Source organism: Sus scrofa, chromosome 8 (genome assembly GCF_054392235.1).
Source record: "Sus scrofa isolate SSC_HxYL_T2T_F1_AM1 chromosome 8, Sscrofa_HxYL_maternal_Yorkshire_Landrace_v2.0, whole genome shotgun sequence".
Taxonomy (NCBI): Eukaryota; Metazoa; Chordata; class Mammalia; order Artiodactyla; family Suidae; genus Sus; species Sus scrofa.
The window spans coordinates 40,899,539-40,914,921 of record NC_139390.1 but is presented as its reverse complement, the minus strand read 5'-3'; the positions used below and the strand labels follow the sequence as shown (position 1 = coordinate 40,914,921).

General features: G+C 51.7%; 1 protein-coding gene across 12 annotated transcripts in view; it reads right to left on the bottom strand.

Moving 5' to 3' along the window:
- PDGFRA (platelet derived growth factor receptor alpha) overlaps positions 1-14,910 on the bottom strand; it is a 54,614-nt gene extending 39,704 nt beyond the window's left edge. For 2 of the 12 annotated variants that reach the window (XR_014811909.1, XM_084970813.1), the window contains exons 1-3: positions 14,788-14,910; positions 3,816-3,876; positions 490-750 (exon numbers count right to left, since the gene is read on the bottom strand). Coding sequence is in view for 10 of the 12 variants with exons in the window: in XM_084970813.1 (XP_084826939.1) it covers positions 490-750; positions 3,816-3,864 (310 nt within the window). In the remaining 2 variants the exon portion in view is untranslated. 12 annotated transcript variants of the gene reach the window in all.
- Between the last annotated feature and the right edge of the window lie 473 nt (positions 14,911-15,383).

Here is a 15,383-nt window from a genome sequence, read left to right as displayed (position 1 = left end):
GGTTCGATCCCTGGCCTCACTCAGTGCGTTAAGAATCTGGCATTGCCATGAATTGTGGTGTAGGTTGAAGACTCAGCTGGGATCCCACATTGCTGTGGCTGTGGTGCAGGCCGGCAGCTGTAGCTGCACTTCAACCTCTAGCCTGGGAACCTCCATATGCCACAGGTGCAGCCCTAAAAAGCAAAAAAGAAAAAGAAAAAGAGGGACAGGGCACAAGTACCTTTTTGTTTTTGTCTTTTTGCCTTTTCTAGGGCCACTCCCGCGGCATATGGAGGTTCCCAGGCTAGGGGTTGAATCGGAGCTGTAGCCACCGACCTACGCCAGAGCCACAGCAACTTGGGATCCGAGCCGCATCTACGACCTACACCACAGCTCATGGCAACACCGGATCCATAACCCACTGAGCAAGGCCATGGATCGAACCTGCAACCTCATGGTTCCTAGTCGGATTCATTAACCACTGCGCCACGACGGGAACTCCACAAGTACCTTTTAAAGCATAGACGTTGAAGGGGATGGTCTGGAACTTCTTCCCTCTGACGGTGGCCTCGCAGATATAGGGCCCGACGGTGAAGGTTCCATTAAAGCCCTGTCTGCTGTCATAGGAGGCGTGCACCACCCCATCGCTGCTGAGCAAGGTCACCGGGGTCTCAGGATCAGTCGTGCGACACGGGATGATGGCAGAGTCATCGTCCTCCACGATGACCAGATAATCTGTCATTCCTAGAGGCACGAAGGCTACATCCGGGTCTAAGGTTTGAAAAAGAAAGAAAAACATTAAGGATTCATTTTACCTTGATGCACAGGTGCAGAAAAAATGACACCAATGGCACTGATCGTATTAGGTGTAAATTTTACCTTCACATATATAACTGCAAGTGTCACCCCATTAACATTAGGCAGCGCAACAGCTAGAAGGTGACTTTAAAGTATGAACAGTACTAAGTTGCCTGTCCCTGATAAAAAATACTGATGATATAAATAGATAAACATAAACACTAGTCAGGAATTGAGGTCAAAATCTAAACAGCTACAAAAAGCAAAAAAAAAAAAAAAAAGACAATAAAATAATCAGGTCTGCTTAGAACATGGGAAGATACTCATAAATTTAAACGTATGGGAGTTCCCGTCATGGCTCAGTGGCTAAAGAATCCAACTAGGAACATGAGGTTTCGTATTCGATCCCTGGCCTCGCTCAGCGGGTTAAGGATCTGGCATTGCCGTGAGCTGTCGTGTAGGTCGCAGACGCAGCTCGGATCCCGCGTTGCTGTGGCTCTGGTGTAGGCCGGCGGCTATAGCTCCGATTAGACCCCTAGTCTGGGAACCTCCATATGCCTCAGGAGCAGCCCTAGAAAAGGCAAAAAGACAAAAATAAATAAATAAATAAAAATAAATAAAGTATGAAATGCGGAGTTCCTGTCACGGCTCAGCAGTAATGAACCCAATTAGTATCCATGAGGACTGGGTTCAATCCCTGGCCTCGCTCAGTGGGTTAAGGATCCAGCGTCTCTGTGAGCTGTGGTGTAGGTCGAAGACAAGGTTTGGATCCTGCGTGGCTGTGGCTATGGTGTAGGCCAGCAGCTACAGCTCTGATTTGACCCCTAGCCTGGGAACCTCCATACGCAGTGGTGTGGACCTAAAAAGAAAACATTTTTTAAAAGATTCATACAGTTAACAGGAGAGATGGGGGGACCGGCTGGGCTCACCTGGCACATAGATGTAGATGGCCCTGCCCTCAATCTCACTTTCTTCTCTCTGCGTGTGGTTGTAATAGCAAGTGTACAGCCCTGTGTGGGCCGCCGAGGCACTGACCACTTCCAGCACTGTCACAAAAAGGCCACTGTTGTTCTCCTCACTTCTGATCTCCACGCTGGGGTTCTCTTCTTCAGACATGGGGTACTGCCAGCTCACTTCACTCTCCCCAAAGCATCTCAGAGAAAAGGATGCATTCAGCTGCACAACCTTCTCATTTTCGTTTGGCAGGATGGAGGGTAGTGAAAGCTGGCAGAGGATGAGGCTCGGCCCTGGAAAAGGCAACTTGCTCTGAACAGGGTACAGCCAAAAGGACAGTCTCACCCAGAGCAGCTTCTGCCAACAATGACCACTTCTACGCAAAAAGCCCATTAGCCTGGATGCCCGTGAGACACCCGCCCCCACCTCACCCAGCTCCCCAAGTTCTAACAGCCACTGCATCTGCCAGGAGCAGCGAAGGCTCCAAAGGCCCCACCAAGCCCCCCAAGTCCCCCATTCACCCTCCAAACACTCAAACAGAGAGAGAATGCCTGACTCCGATTCCGTATTTTCGACACTTAAGTGTGACCATAAAATATCCCAGGATGGCACGGGCTCCAGCATATCTGGGTTCTTTACTGTCCGCTTTCCCTGCTGAGACCCGGGAGGAGAGCAGGGCCAGGGAGCCAGGTTGCACAAAGCACAAGGCAGAGCTCTGCTCAGGGATCACGCATCTTCCCTTTCTCACAGCATCCTGGCGCACCTCCTCTCTAATGACTTCCAGAAAGTGAAGCTGGAGGATGCAGACTTTGATTCAAAGAGGAGAAGACAAGCCCAAGAGTGAAAACTCAAGTTCATCTTAGAACCCCAAATGTCAGTCTAGCTCCCCTCTTCTAGAAAACTAATAGAAGAGATAGGAGGATGTAATGATTAATCGATATGCTCCAGTCTCCCTCGGAGCCTGATGTGGGAATCCTACCTAACTTTAATATGTGTCCATTATGATTGGTAAAGCTTCTTCTTCTATTTTTTTTTCTATTTAGGGCCTCACTTGCGACATATGGAAGTTCCCAAGCTAGGGGTCGAACTGGAGCTGGAGCTGCAAGCCTACACCACAGCCACAGCAATGCCAGATCTGAGCCGCATCTGCGACCTGCACCGCAGCTCACAGCAATGCTGGATCCTTAACCCACTGAGCAAAGCCAGGGATCGAACCCACATCCTCATGGATCCCGGCCAGGTTCATTACCGCTGTACCACAGTGGGAACTCCTCGTGCAGCTTCTTCAGAGAGAAGTTGTAAGCACTTCTGGGTCACGAGCATCCTGGAAACAGGGTGCATCAAGTGGAGTTCCCAACTCCTACATCACTGACTTACTCGATTTCACCATATGCACCTAGATAAGACCCAGAGATAAACTAACAGGCTTAAGCGAACTCCTCAGACTAGAAAAACAGTGGTGTCTTGGTGAACATCTGCAATTCATAAAAATATCTGGATGCAAACTAAGAGACGCCAATAAATATTTCAACAAATGGCCCCAATGGCATCCTCCTGGTGGAAAAGCGTTAGTAAGAATCCCCAAAAGTCAAATAGCCTTCCAAGTCGATTCCAAGAGCTCTAAGATTTTGCAGCAATTAAAGCATCTTCTGCTTAATTGAAGGCCAGTATCATTTCCTCGATGAGGACTTTTTGGTTATTTGTTTCTTTCGAACACTCTTGAATTTCTCTGGACCACCTCACCTGCAAACCCATGTCCCAGGAAATGGAGAGGGTGGCAGGCAAATTTAGACTCTCATTCCTAACAACATTTCAACGCCCACGATTACACATATACTAAGAGTGCCAATGGTGAACATTCTTTTTTGAATTGGAATTATTGCAATACGGCAGAGGGAACTGAAGGTTTGCAGTCATTCTAGAGTTATCTCTAGATCCTATAAGTTTCTACTCCTTTGCTCTTTTGGACTGTTTCCAGAAGTGCAGTGTACAGGTATACACCCTCCCGACACCCCCAGAGCACAGACCGCAAAAAGCAAGATGTCCCCCAGGACAACAAACTCAAGGAGAATTAGGATCTGTACCTGTAAAGAGACAGCCTAAGACCAGCAGCATCCGATGGGAAGTCCCCATGGTTCTGGAAAACTGGAAAAGTAAAAAGTCAAACAGAAACAGTGTGAGCCAATAAAACTAACCGGGAGCCTAATTCTTTTTGTGCTTTGTGCTATGGAAAATATGAACAGCGTCATTTTAGTCAACAACATTCTGGTTTAAGATTCAAGGTTAAAACAGTTAAGATGCCTAAAGGGTAGGAATCATGAGATCCCGCTGTGGCACGGTGGGTTAAGGATCTGGCATTGCCACAGCTGTGGCGTAGGTTGCAGCTGTGGCTCAAACTCGATTGATTCCCTGGGCCGGGAATTTCCATATGCTGCCAGTCGTGGGGGCATGGGGGAGGCAGGAATCGGCCTGATAGAGCCCTGATCATGACACCAGCCATCTGAAGACAAAATCCTTTTCGATTGCATGCAGCTTTCAAATTCCACAAAGTCTTGCTTTATTGTCTTGGACGATGTCCAAAAGCACAGGAGAACTGTTTCTTTTAAACCATTTAAATTAAGAATGCAAAAACCAAACATATGTATTTACTCAACTTCCAAACCTGAGCTGTTTTCACTCAAAATGGGTTGTCATTTGCTTCATGTTTTGATAACAGAAAGTCACATCCTCTGCAACCTCGGGAAAAGATGCTTGGGCTGCCAACAAATAGTCTTTTTTCTTTTTTTTTTTTTTTTTTGGTCTCTTTAGGGCTGCACCCGAGGCATACAGAAACTCCCAGGCTAGGGGTCAAACTGGAGCTGCAGCTGCCAGCCCATAGCCACAGCAACGCCATATCCAAGCCACACCTGCGACCTACACCACAGCTCATGGCAACGCCAGATCCTTAACCCACTGAGCAAGGCCAGGGGTGGAACCTGCGTCCTCATGGATCCTAGTCAGGTTCATTACCACCGAGCCACAACGGGAACTCCCTGCCAACAATATCTTAACACTTAAGAGCCATTCTGGTATAGAGGTTGGGGAAGTTGCACTAACCAATGTCACTTTGAGGATGTCACTTTGCGACACAACAACCTGTACCAAGCTCAGGCCCGGGCCCCCAGCCCAAGTTCTCCCAGGACCTGCTGCACTCACAGTCCAGCTAATAAGGCATAGAGAGCCCAGGGCATGGGCATGGAAGAAGGAACAGTAAAGGAAGTGAAGAAAAGAGAGCAAATGAGAGCGAAAAGGGTGATCAAATTCCTGGGTATCAGGGACACAGTAAACCAGAGGATAAAATTCAATGGATGAGTCATTTCCACACGTGCAACAGTAACTGCAGAAACCAAATTCTCCACTCTGATACCCCGCAACAAATTCTGGGGAATGAAAGAGAAATGGAGGGACGCAAACAGGGAAAAGCAGTGGGAAGGATGCAGGATAAAGAAAATGGAGGGAGGGAAAAATTTTAAAAGGGACACATATGGAGTTCCCGACGTGGCGCAGTGGTTAACGAATCTGACTAAGAACCATGAGATTGCGGGTTCGATCCCTGGCCTCGCTTAATGGGTTAACGATCCGGTGTTGCTGTGAGCTGTGGTGTAGGTCACAGATGCAGCTCAGATCCTGAGTTGCTGTGGCTCTGGTGTAGGCTGGTGGCTAAGGCTCCGATTGGACCCCTAGCCTGGGAACCTCTATATGCCGCAGGAGCGGCCCTAGAAAAGGCAAAAAGCCAAAAAAAAAAAAAAAAAAGAGGGACCCATAGTGCCCTGCAATAAAGCCACTGAAGGCCCTATTCTGGTCCAGTCTCTGAAAAGTCCCTTTTCCTTCTTTTCTTTTTTTTTGCCCTTTTAGGGCTGTACCTGTGGCATATGGAGGTTCCCAGGCTAGGGGTCCAAACGGAGCTGTAGCCGCCAGCCTACACTACAGCCACAGCAACGCAAGATCCAAGCCACATCTGTGACCTACACCACAGCTCACAGCAACACCGGATCCTTAACCCACTGAGCGAGGGCAGGGAGTGAACCCAAAACCTCATGATTCCTAGTCGGATTCATTTCCGATGCGCCACAACGGCAACGCCCAGACCCCTTTTCTTGATCCTTATCTCTTTCTTCCTTTCCTACCAAAGTTATTGAGACATAGATCTTCTCGAAGTGGATGGGAACGAGCTTACAGGTGTTGGGGGCCACTGAGCACCCAAGTTTCAATGGAACAGGCTCCACTGAGGGGTCTGGGCAGGGGCGGGTGTAAAAGCATTAAGACGACCCCTAATAAATCTCCTCGGCCTTGGCCTGGGATGTGCTGGTCTCAGAGTTGCTCAAAACTCCGACTCCTGCAGTGGCATGAGTTCCTGGGACTTAATTTGTTCCATTACTGATTTTGGAAACTAAGATGTGTGTACATGTTCTGGTTTCGGTTTTTTTTTTTTTGGTTGCAGAGGATCCAGTAGGTATTAGCCTGGTTGTTCTAGTTGCTTTTGGTGGAGCCTGAGAGCCTGATCGTGTATTTGTGCTTGGAGGTGGCAAAGTGGCCTATGTGCAGATGTCAGATTGCTGCCTCATTAAATTCTACCAGTTAAATGGAGGAGGAAGAAAGACAGAGTGAAAAATGGAATGCTGGTAATGGGGAGGGAGTGGTTAGACGGGAAAAACAATGATAATGTTGTTTTCTCCAAAGCATGAATGAGAAATGAATGTTTCCTGAGCCAAAGTGGTCCTGTATATACCATGTCTGTTAATAATAACTCTGTGACATATTGGATTTGATTTTTTTTACTTTTTTTTTTACTTTTTATTTTTATTTATTTATTTATTTATTTTTGCTTTTTTTTTTTTTTTTTTTTTTTTTTTTTTTTTTTTTTTTTTTAACACTATCAGCATATGGAAGTTCCCAGGCTGGGGGTCGAATCTGAGCTACAGCTGCCAGCCTACGCCACAGCCACAGCCACATCAGATCCGAGCCGTGTCTGCGACCTACACCACAGCTCACAGCAATGCTGGATCCTTAACCCACTGAGCGTGGCCAGAGATCGAACCCAAACCCTTATGGTTCCTAGTCGGATTCGTTTCCACTGGGCCACGATGGGAACCCCTGGATTTGGTTTTTTTTAAGTGCCACTTGAGGCTCAGAGAGGTTTGGCAAATGACGGGACATCACGCAGCTGGTGGTAAAGCCAGGACTGTGATACCAAGTCTGTGTGATGCAAACAAAAGCCACACTCTGTCTCATCCACCATATGGTCTCTCTCAAGAGAACGTCAGCGTTTCAACCCTGTGTGTTCCCACCCCCCACCCCCAACTATTTCCTAATGCAAATCGGGGCCCTGAATCTCCTCCTCCCACTCAGGTGCTATGGACCCAAAGGCAATCTGCACAATGCAGGCCAGCTGATGGCTTCTGAGGATCCTGCCATGTGCCTGGGAATGCAGGGATTGGTGACGGGCACAGCGGGACCCAGAGCCAGGGTGGCCAGTCTGATTTACCACAATTAGCAGTAACAGCCTGTCTGTTTGTACATATAAATATCAGCCTCCCACTGATAATCCACTTAGCAAACTTCAAAGCAGCTCTCCAGAGCCAGCTTGATGTCTTTTGGGTTTTATCACATCTATATCCTGCATTTCTTGAGCCGGGCTTTTGCCAATGATGCATCTTTAAAGCATTCCCCAGCTTACGAGAAGGGCTCGCTGCTCTTACAGCTCAGGCTCAGAGGAGCGTTTTGCCTTGGCCAGGTCCCGCCAGATTTCCTTCTGTGCATCCAGATACAAGAGATCCACTGCCAGGGAGGATCACTTACAGACACACAAAGTGGGCAGTGAAAATAGGGCTTCAGAGCAGTGGATAATGATGCGCATACTGAAAAATCAGCATGTGTTTGCCTATGCTTTCAAACTCCCTTCTCCGATATCCCTGGCTAGAAATCCAGGCGTAGTTGTGAAATTTTATGTCATTATTCATCCATCACTCAATTTACTTGTGAATAATTGCCGAGTGTGAGCCTTCCAGGGAGGTAATGACAAACAACAGGAAAGACTGGAGGCTTCTCTGCCTACTGACCCTGGAGTGAGAATCTTTTTGCTGTTGTTGTTGTTGTGCTGTCTTTTTAGGGCCACACTGAAGGCACGTGGAAGTTCCCAGGTCTAATCAGAGCTGTAAGCTGCCAGCCTACACCACAGCCACAGCAACGCTGGATCCAAGCCATGCCTGTGACCTACACCACAGCTCATGGCAATGCCATATCCTGAACCCCCTGAGCAAGACCAGGGATCAATAGTCCTCATAGATTCTCGTCGGGTTCGTGAACTGCTGAGCCATGACAGGAAGCCCTGGACTGAGACTCTTTAAGGGTCGGTCTTGTTGCTTCCACTGCTTTTCTACTCTGAGAGTAAATGCTCATCCTTAATCAGAAGCCCCTATCTTGGAGCTTATCCAAGAGTCAGGTGTGCAATGTAAATAAGTTAGGTTACAGATTCAGAGAAACACAGCAGGTTGTAAGTCAGCAAGAATAAAAAAAATCACTTTGCAAGGAGAAACAACAGATTTCATCCCAACCTTTTTTTTTTTTTTTTACAAATTATAACCATTGTTCTCACACCAACTATATGTCTCAATCCTCTATAATCCCAACTCACTGCCACAGGTTAGAGAAACAACTGGAGAAAAGAGACCTCTGCCCTTCCCACTCAGGCAGGTGACAGTGGCCTCCCCCACCCCACCCCCATCCTCTTGTCCTTCATGCCTGCTCTCAGAAGACGTGATGCAAATGGCACTGATTAGGCTCTGATCCCACATCAGACACCTAGGAAATAGAGAAACAAATCTGTTGGCAGCCGCTCTCTTCTGCTTTAACAGGCTGCCATCTCTGTTCCTGCAAACAGAATTGAAGAGCCATTAACTAGGACTCTGCAATCAAAGACAACACGCTAAGCTAGAAAGGCAGCAGAGGGCAAGCCAGGCAAAGGCACTATTTCCAGAAGGAAGCATGGCCTTCTTCTCCTAAAGCAGAGAGCTGGCTTCCAGCTCACCAGCGGCACAACGCATCCCGTGACAGAGCCACTGAACGATTGAATTTCACCCCACCCTGGCATGATTAGAGGCCACGGAGGACTCTCTCACAGTCCCCAGAGCCACTAACAGCTTCAGGCTTCAGATTTCTGAGGTTCAGTTAATTTCAGCTCTCCCCAGTTAATTCTAACTGTGAAAATTATAGATGCTGGGTTTTTTTCCCTGTGACAAACGTTCTGGAACTTCAGCCCAGGCAATCTGAATCCTGGTCCACCCTGGTGGCAACGTCAGCTTGTTTACTGGGATTGGCACCTCACTGGGGCCTGTTCTGTTGTTTTTATTTTTTTATTTTTTTTAGGAATTTTTTTTTTTTTAGGGCTGCACCCACGGCATAGGGAAGATCCCAGGCTAGGGGTTGAATTGGAGCTGCAGCTGCCTGCCGCAGCCGCAGCCACAGCAACACCTGATCTGAGCAGTGTCTGACCTACCCAGCAGCTGGCAGCAATACCGGATCCTTAACCCACTGAGCAAGGCCAGAGATCAAACCCACATCCTCATGGATTTTAGTCAGATTCTTAACCCACTGAGCCACAAAGGGAACTCCTGTTCTGTTGTTTTTATCTCCTTGAGTTCCATTAGACATTCCAGTGATGGGTAGGGGCCGGAGTATTTTTATGGGGAAACATTTTCTGGGACAGTCTGAGCTCATGAACCTTTCTGCTCTCTCTGCACCAGATATTTAACCACAGGAGACTATAATGTCACTTTCTTTTGATTGTCACCAAATTGGAGTGGCACCTAATGGGGCAACCTTCGGTGCAGCAGCTTGGAGTCTACTTGAGCTCACCAAGCCCCCAACACTAGGGCTTCACTTGTAAAAGGAAATGCAAATCTTCTAGCCTCTCTTCTCCACAGGCTCTGCTCTGATAATCAGACGTGGGAGGTCAGCACTTCCCCCTTCAGGTAAATATAAAGTTTTAACAACTAAAGCGAAAGAGATACCCAAAAGTCCAGAGAATATATGTTGTCAGCCCCAATGATTCTTGCAACTCCATAGGAAAAGAAAACAGACATCCTCTCTCACTCGGTCTTACAGGGCAGGAAATAGGTCTTCCCCGATGCCACGACTTGCCGGGAATCTCTGCAAAGCCCATCTCCCCCCTCAGCAAAGGGTCGTTGCAGTTTTCAAATGATACCAGCAGGTGGCAATATTGGTCCAAGAGACAGGCGGTCTGGGGTGGGGGTAGGGGACGCAAATGCAGCTGCAAGTACTGGGCTAAAATGTCCCAAATCTTAACTTCCAGTCTCTTCTTTTCTTGACATACTTTTAGGTTTCGGGGTGACCTCCCTTCAAAACCCACAGAATAGAAGTCGGAGTAGGGTAACTGCCGAAGAAAAGGCTTAACGTCCCGCGAGGCCACAGGAGAATTCGCTGAGGGACAGACACCATCACCTACATCCCTGCTAGCGGGTCCTCCGGGGCGGCTGGGCCTCGGGAGCCAGGAAAATGGCGCTGGCATCCCAGGTCGCAAAGGTTTAGAAGGTTGAGCAGGAAAAGCTATTCGGGAGGAGGTTGGGTGGGTCACCTTTTTTTTTTTTTTTTTCCTCCCACCGGTGCTCTCCCACCTCGAAGTTCCCGCCCACTTCAGGAAGGGAGACCACCTGGGCCTCGTTGGGTGGGGGCGCCCGATGCCATGGCTCTGCCTTTGCTGCCCAATCTGTTCGCACGCCGTTGTCACCCCTTGTAAACCCCCCGGCAGGGGCCGCGACCGCCGCGCAGCCCGGGAACTACGGGCTGATTGGAAACGACTGTTGCCATTGCACAATAACGCGGGGTTGTAAAACAAACAAAACAGTAACAGGCTGCCTGCGCGGCAGGAGAACTTTCGAGGGGCTTGAAAACAAAGGTCGCCGACAGTAAAAGCCCCCAAGAGCGCCTGAGACCCTGTATCCTCCGCCTTCCTCCGCTTCTCCCACATTTAATTATGATGACGCCCTCACCCTCATCCCCAAACCAGGAGACCTCCGCGCCTCTCGCCAACCGAGCGCCTCCCAGGCACGCACAGTACCTGCGAGGCGTCTATCCAAGGCCTCCAGAAGGGGACAAGGTGACCTAAGTTGGTCTTCCCCCAGGTCTCAGCGTTGCGCTCCCACCCCGCTCAGGCACCGACCGCCCGAGGCTGACGGAGCGGGATGGCGCCCCCAGATGCCCGCTAGAGGGCGCGGCAGCCCCACGAATCTTACCCGGCTCGGTCCCAGCTCTCGCTGGCCGCTCAGGCTCCGTGTCCCCGACAGCGCAACGGGGACCCCGGCTCGCCCACCTTCGCCAAGAAGGTTCCGCGCTGGCACCGTCAGGCCTCCCGCCCCGCCACACCCACAAGAACGCGGAGCGGGCTGCTCCCTGTCCCGCGGGTCCACGCCCTCGGCGGTTCGGTCACCCCGAAGTTGGGGACAACGACCGCCCGGCTCCAAGGTTTAGTGTCCGTGCCTGCCACACTCCTAGCTTCAGAGCTGCGGCGGCCGCTGCGCCCCAGGCATGACGCTTGGCGTTTGCATTGTTTTCGGCTGAGACCTGAGAGGGGGCCGGACAGGGTGGAGGGAGAGGGGCCGGGCGGGGTGGAGGGAGAAGGACCGGGGGGTTTAGGGTTACAGCCGCGCGTCAGCGCCTCCTATGGGCCGGAGAGAACCACGGCCGCGGACAGCTGCTCGCGGAGAACACAGCTTCCAGCCAGGGCTGCGCCCCCTCCGCCTTTAAGAACACAGCCTCCCCCGGAGCCCCGGCCCGACGCTCGCTGTGCGGAAGCTGCCCTGCGCACCCTGGCGCCGCCTGCGCCTCTCACTCCCCTTTCGCGGGGAAGGGGATGACTGCAGTAGTCAGGAAAGGAAGCACCCCAATTCCGAGGTCCTCCATCCCCTCTAATCTACTTTTCCAATGGATCCCTGGCTCCCTGTTCAGTTTAAAACAAAAGGAAATGCCACCGAGCCACTTCAGCAAAAGACAAGCACCGGCAGAGTCCGGACTAGAGCGCCGTAGAGAAAAGCCATTTGCCCTGATTCTGCATCCCTCAGCAGGATACGAGACCGCGAGATCTTCCCCACTCGCACCCCGACGGCTGTTGCTTCTTGCGAACCCCGCAAGCCTAGACACACGGGAGCGCGAGAGCCGCAACTTTAGGCCACCGAGTAAGCTTTTAGCCCCCCACCCCCGCCCCCAGAATTCCCACTTCTTCATCAGCAATATGTAACCTGGTCACAGCTCCAGAGAGAGTCCCACTCGCTGGGGTCTGCAGGAAGACGCCAGCCACCACGTCCCCAGGACGCGTCCCGGCACTGCGCGCCGCCCACCGCCGGTCCCCAGGAGGCGCAAAACGGGCCCGCCTCGGCGCCAGACGCGTTTGCAGCTGGAAAGCCCGGCCCAATGCCCCTCCCCCTTCACTCCCCCTCAGTCCGTATCCCGAGGGGAAAGCGGACCTGGGCCCAGGAGCCGGGGCTCCTCTTCGGGTCCCTCTCAGTCTAAGGGCTGGTGCAAGGGACGAGGGACAGCCGAGGTGCCTTCCCCCGTCTCATTTTTCTGTCTCCTACCCGCCACTCTTCCTCGCTCTCGGGACTCCAGTCCAGCCACGCTTGGGTCAAACCAAAAGCAAGACTGTCCACAAGCCCGAAGCAGGGACTCACCAGGGTGTCGGTGAGGCTTGTCAGTCCTTCTCCTGCAGGGGAATGGGGAGGAAAGGCCCCCTTGACTGTGAGGATTGTGGAGAATAGGAAGCCAAGGGGAAGGGAAGAAGGGAGGGACGCAAAGCAGCAGCACCAGGGTCCGAGTGGGTCAGATGGAGGTGGGGAGTGGGGTGGGGGAGGGAATGTTAAAACCAAAGCCAGCGGGACAACCAAAGAAGTGCGCGGGTCCGGGGCAACCCTTCCTCACCTCCAGCGGCCCCGGGGCTCTCTAGTCTCTTGGGTGTTAGTCCCGTGAGCTGTGCGGGTGATGGTCGCACCCCATTTGCCGCAGCCTCTCTCCCTGCTCTAAAAGCTGCCTAGTTCTGTTGGAGAGCAACCGTGAGGCGAGACAAGTCGGTCCAAAACGTTGAGCAATTCGGTCGCGGAGCCAAAAAGCCATTTCCCACACAGCGCAGCCCAGGGCTTTTCCAGGCGCGGCACAGGGCAATCCGGACCTAAGGGTCATTCACGCTCCCTCTCTAGCTCCGGTTTGCCTCTCACCCTTGGCGATCGAGTAAGTGGCTTGCTCTCCCAGGCGCTCTTTCTACACAACCTGAGGGTCTGGCAGGTCCGGGCGCTCTGGCTGTGGCGGAGACAGACAGCGGGCAGGCAGCCCAGCGCTTCCTCCACGGCTGAGACGCATGGCCAGGCCACCGGCAGCTCCTTCACACCTGGCCAGGTAGCGGAGATTCCTGGCCCCCTGAGGCGGCGGTACTCCGGTCGAGCCACACTCCCTCTCGGTCTGAGTTGGCCGAGACCCTTTCCGAACAGAACCGCTGATTCCAGTTGTTTCTGAGCCAAGGGGACACCGCCCGCTCCCCTGGCGCTGCCTGCCGAAGTTAATCTCACGTATAAAAGCCGATTTCCATGGGGATAGTCGGTGGAAGAAGGAGGGGCGCGATGAGACGGCTCTGAAGCGGGCAGAGAAGCCGGCACAGGGAGTGGAATAGATACAAGGGACCCTGAAGAGTGTGAAGCAGCGCAGGACGAGTGCGGGCAGCGATTGCCACGCGTCCCTGCGCGGAAAGTGCCACGCAAGGGGGGGGTGCAGGGCTCGGGTGCACCAGGAAAGTAACAAGGACAGTTCGCCTCCCACCTTCCTGTCTTACCTGGGAAACAAGTTTCTCCGTTCCGAGTTGTCCCTAACTTCCCCCACAAGAAGTTCTGCACTTTTTTTGGCGACCTTCCTTCTTTCCTTCCTGCGGCCAGGACTCGGCAGCAGCAGAGCCCTGGGCTGTGCAGGAACCGTTCCGCGGAGGAAGGGGGCGCGCAGAGATGGGTGGGGGTGGGGACCACTGCGCACAATGAGGGCCCCTTGGAGTGCAGTTCGAAATTCCTCAAACCCCAGTTGCTGGAATGCGAGGCGACGACGACTTCTTCACTCGGGGCCAAATGTGTTTGTCATTACTCCAGACCGCCTGCCTGCCTGCCGGCCCGCCCGCGCCGCCGTCGCCCCCGCGCTAGGGCGCACAACCCTAGCGCTCTGCGGGGCTGGCGCCCGTTCTCCCTCGCAGTTCACTGATCCTACCAAACCACTGGGGAGCTCCCCAAATCCGCGCCCCCTCTGCTTGTCTCGCAGTCGCCACGGTTGTGCTGAGTCTGGCCCAGGCTCACACCGGGCGCAGCGCCGTCCAGTAATTACGCGCTTTGGGTCGGCGCCATGTGCACCCGGCGGGCACCCAAGGTCCGGCCCTCTCCAGCCGAGCCCTTCACGCCTTCCTCCTCCTCAACCCCTTCCGCGCCTCACTCTGCGCTCTTTGCTCCCCACCTCCCTCGGTCCCCGAGCCGCTCTCCACACCACCGGCTGCAGCGTTGTCCCGCCAAACCGCGGGCGAGGAATGAAAATACTCATTAAAAACCTGTCGCCTTCCAGGACCCACTGCCAAGAAGAGGGCAAACACCTCTGCCCCTACTCCCAGCATTACTTGGTGCTCGTCCCAGTATACACGAATACCACCCCCAACCCCCAAAGAAACCTCAAAAATGTAAGCCTAAACAATTTCTTTGGAAGGCCAGAGAGTTGTTAGAAAAACAACTTTTGCTTTTAAAAATAGGTCTGGAAAATGTGTTTTGTTTTGTTTTGTTTTTAATCCCTAGACTTTCGAACTCTATGGTTATCTTCCCTCCAAGTGAAGTTTATTCAAAATAAATTACTCTCTGGACACACAATTGGAATTCGACTCCAATTTTTTTTTCCTCATCGCCCAAGGTTTGAGTGAAGTTATTCACTTCTAGCCCAAAGGGCCTGATCAGGGACTTCTCTTGGAAACAAAAAATTCTTTTTCTCCTCCCTTACCTTCTCCTCCTATGTCAATTCGCAATGAAAATCCTACACATGGAGCAAAAAGTATGTCCACGGCCTTCAGTTTTGTCCTGGAGTCCCCTTCTCTGTTTCTCTCCCTCTAGCTCCAACTGTAATGGGCTCAAAAGCCGCGTTTTGTAATTGATTCAATGTTATAGTCCATCCTTCTAAAACTAATCATTTGCTCTAAGTAAATAGCTGTCAGGAAATGAAGCCCCCCCCTCCCCTTGGCCTCTTCAAAATAAAAGTTTCTCTCGAACTCCGTGCGCTCAGAATCTTCCAGCCTCCAGATTGTGCCTTGGCTTTTCGCTTTTACTCAATCAGGGGGTCCAGCCCCAATCCCCAGACTTCGACAACAACTGGGGGGCGGGGAGAAGCAGACCAGATGGGGTGGGGTGGTGGAAGGGGGAGGTGTTGACGGTCTGCCGGGAAAGAGGTTCGTGAAAATACACACTGCCCATCATTTCCAGAATGAGTTTGCCTCCAGATTTGAGGGATATTTTCTTACGCTGCTATGTTGCTTTGTATTGCCTTCGAAAGGAAGAAAAAGTACACGTAAAATAGCAGTTAATGCTCAGAGAGAATATAAA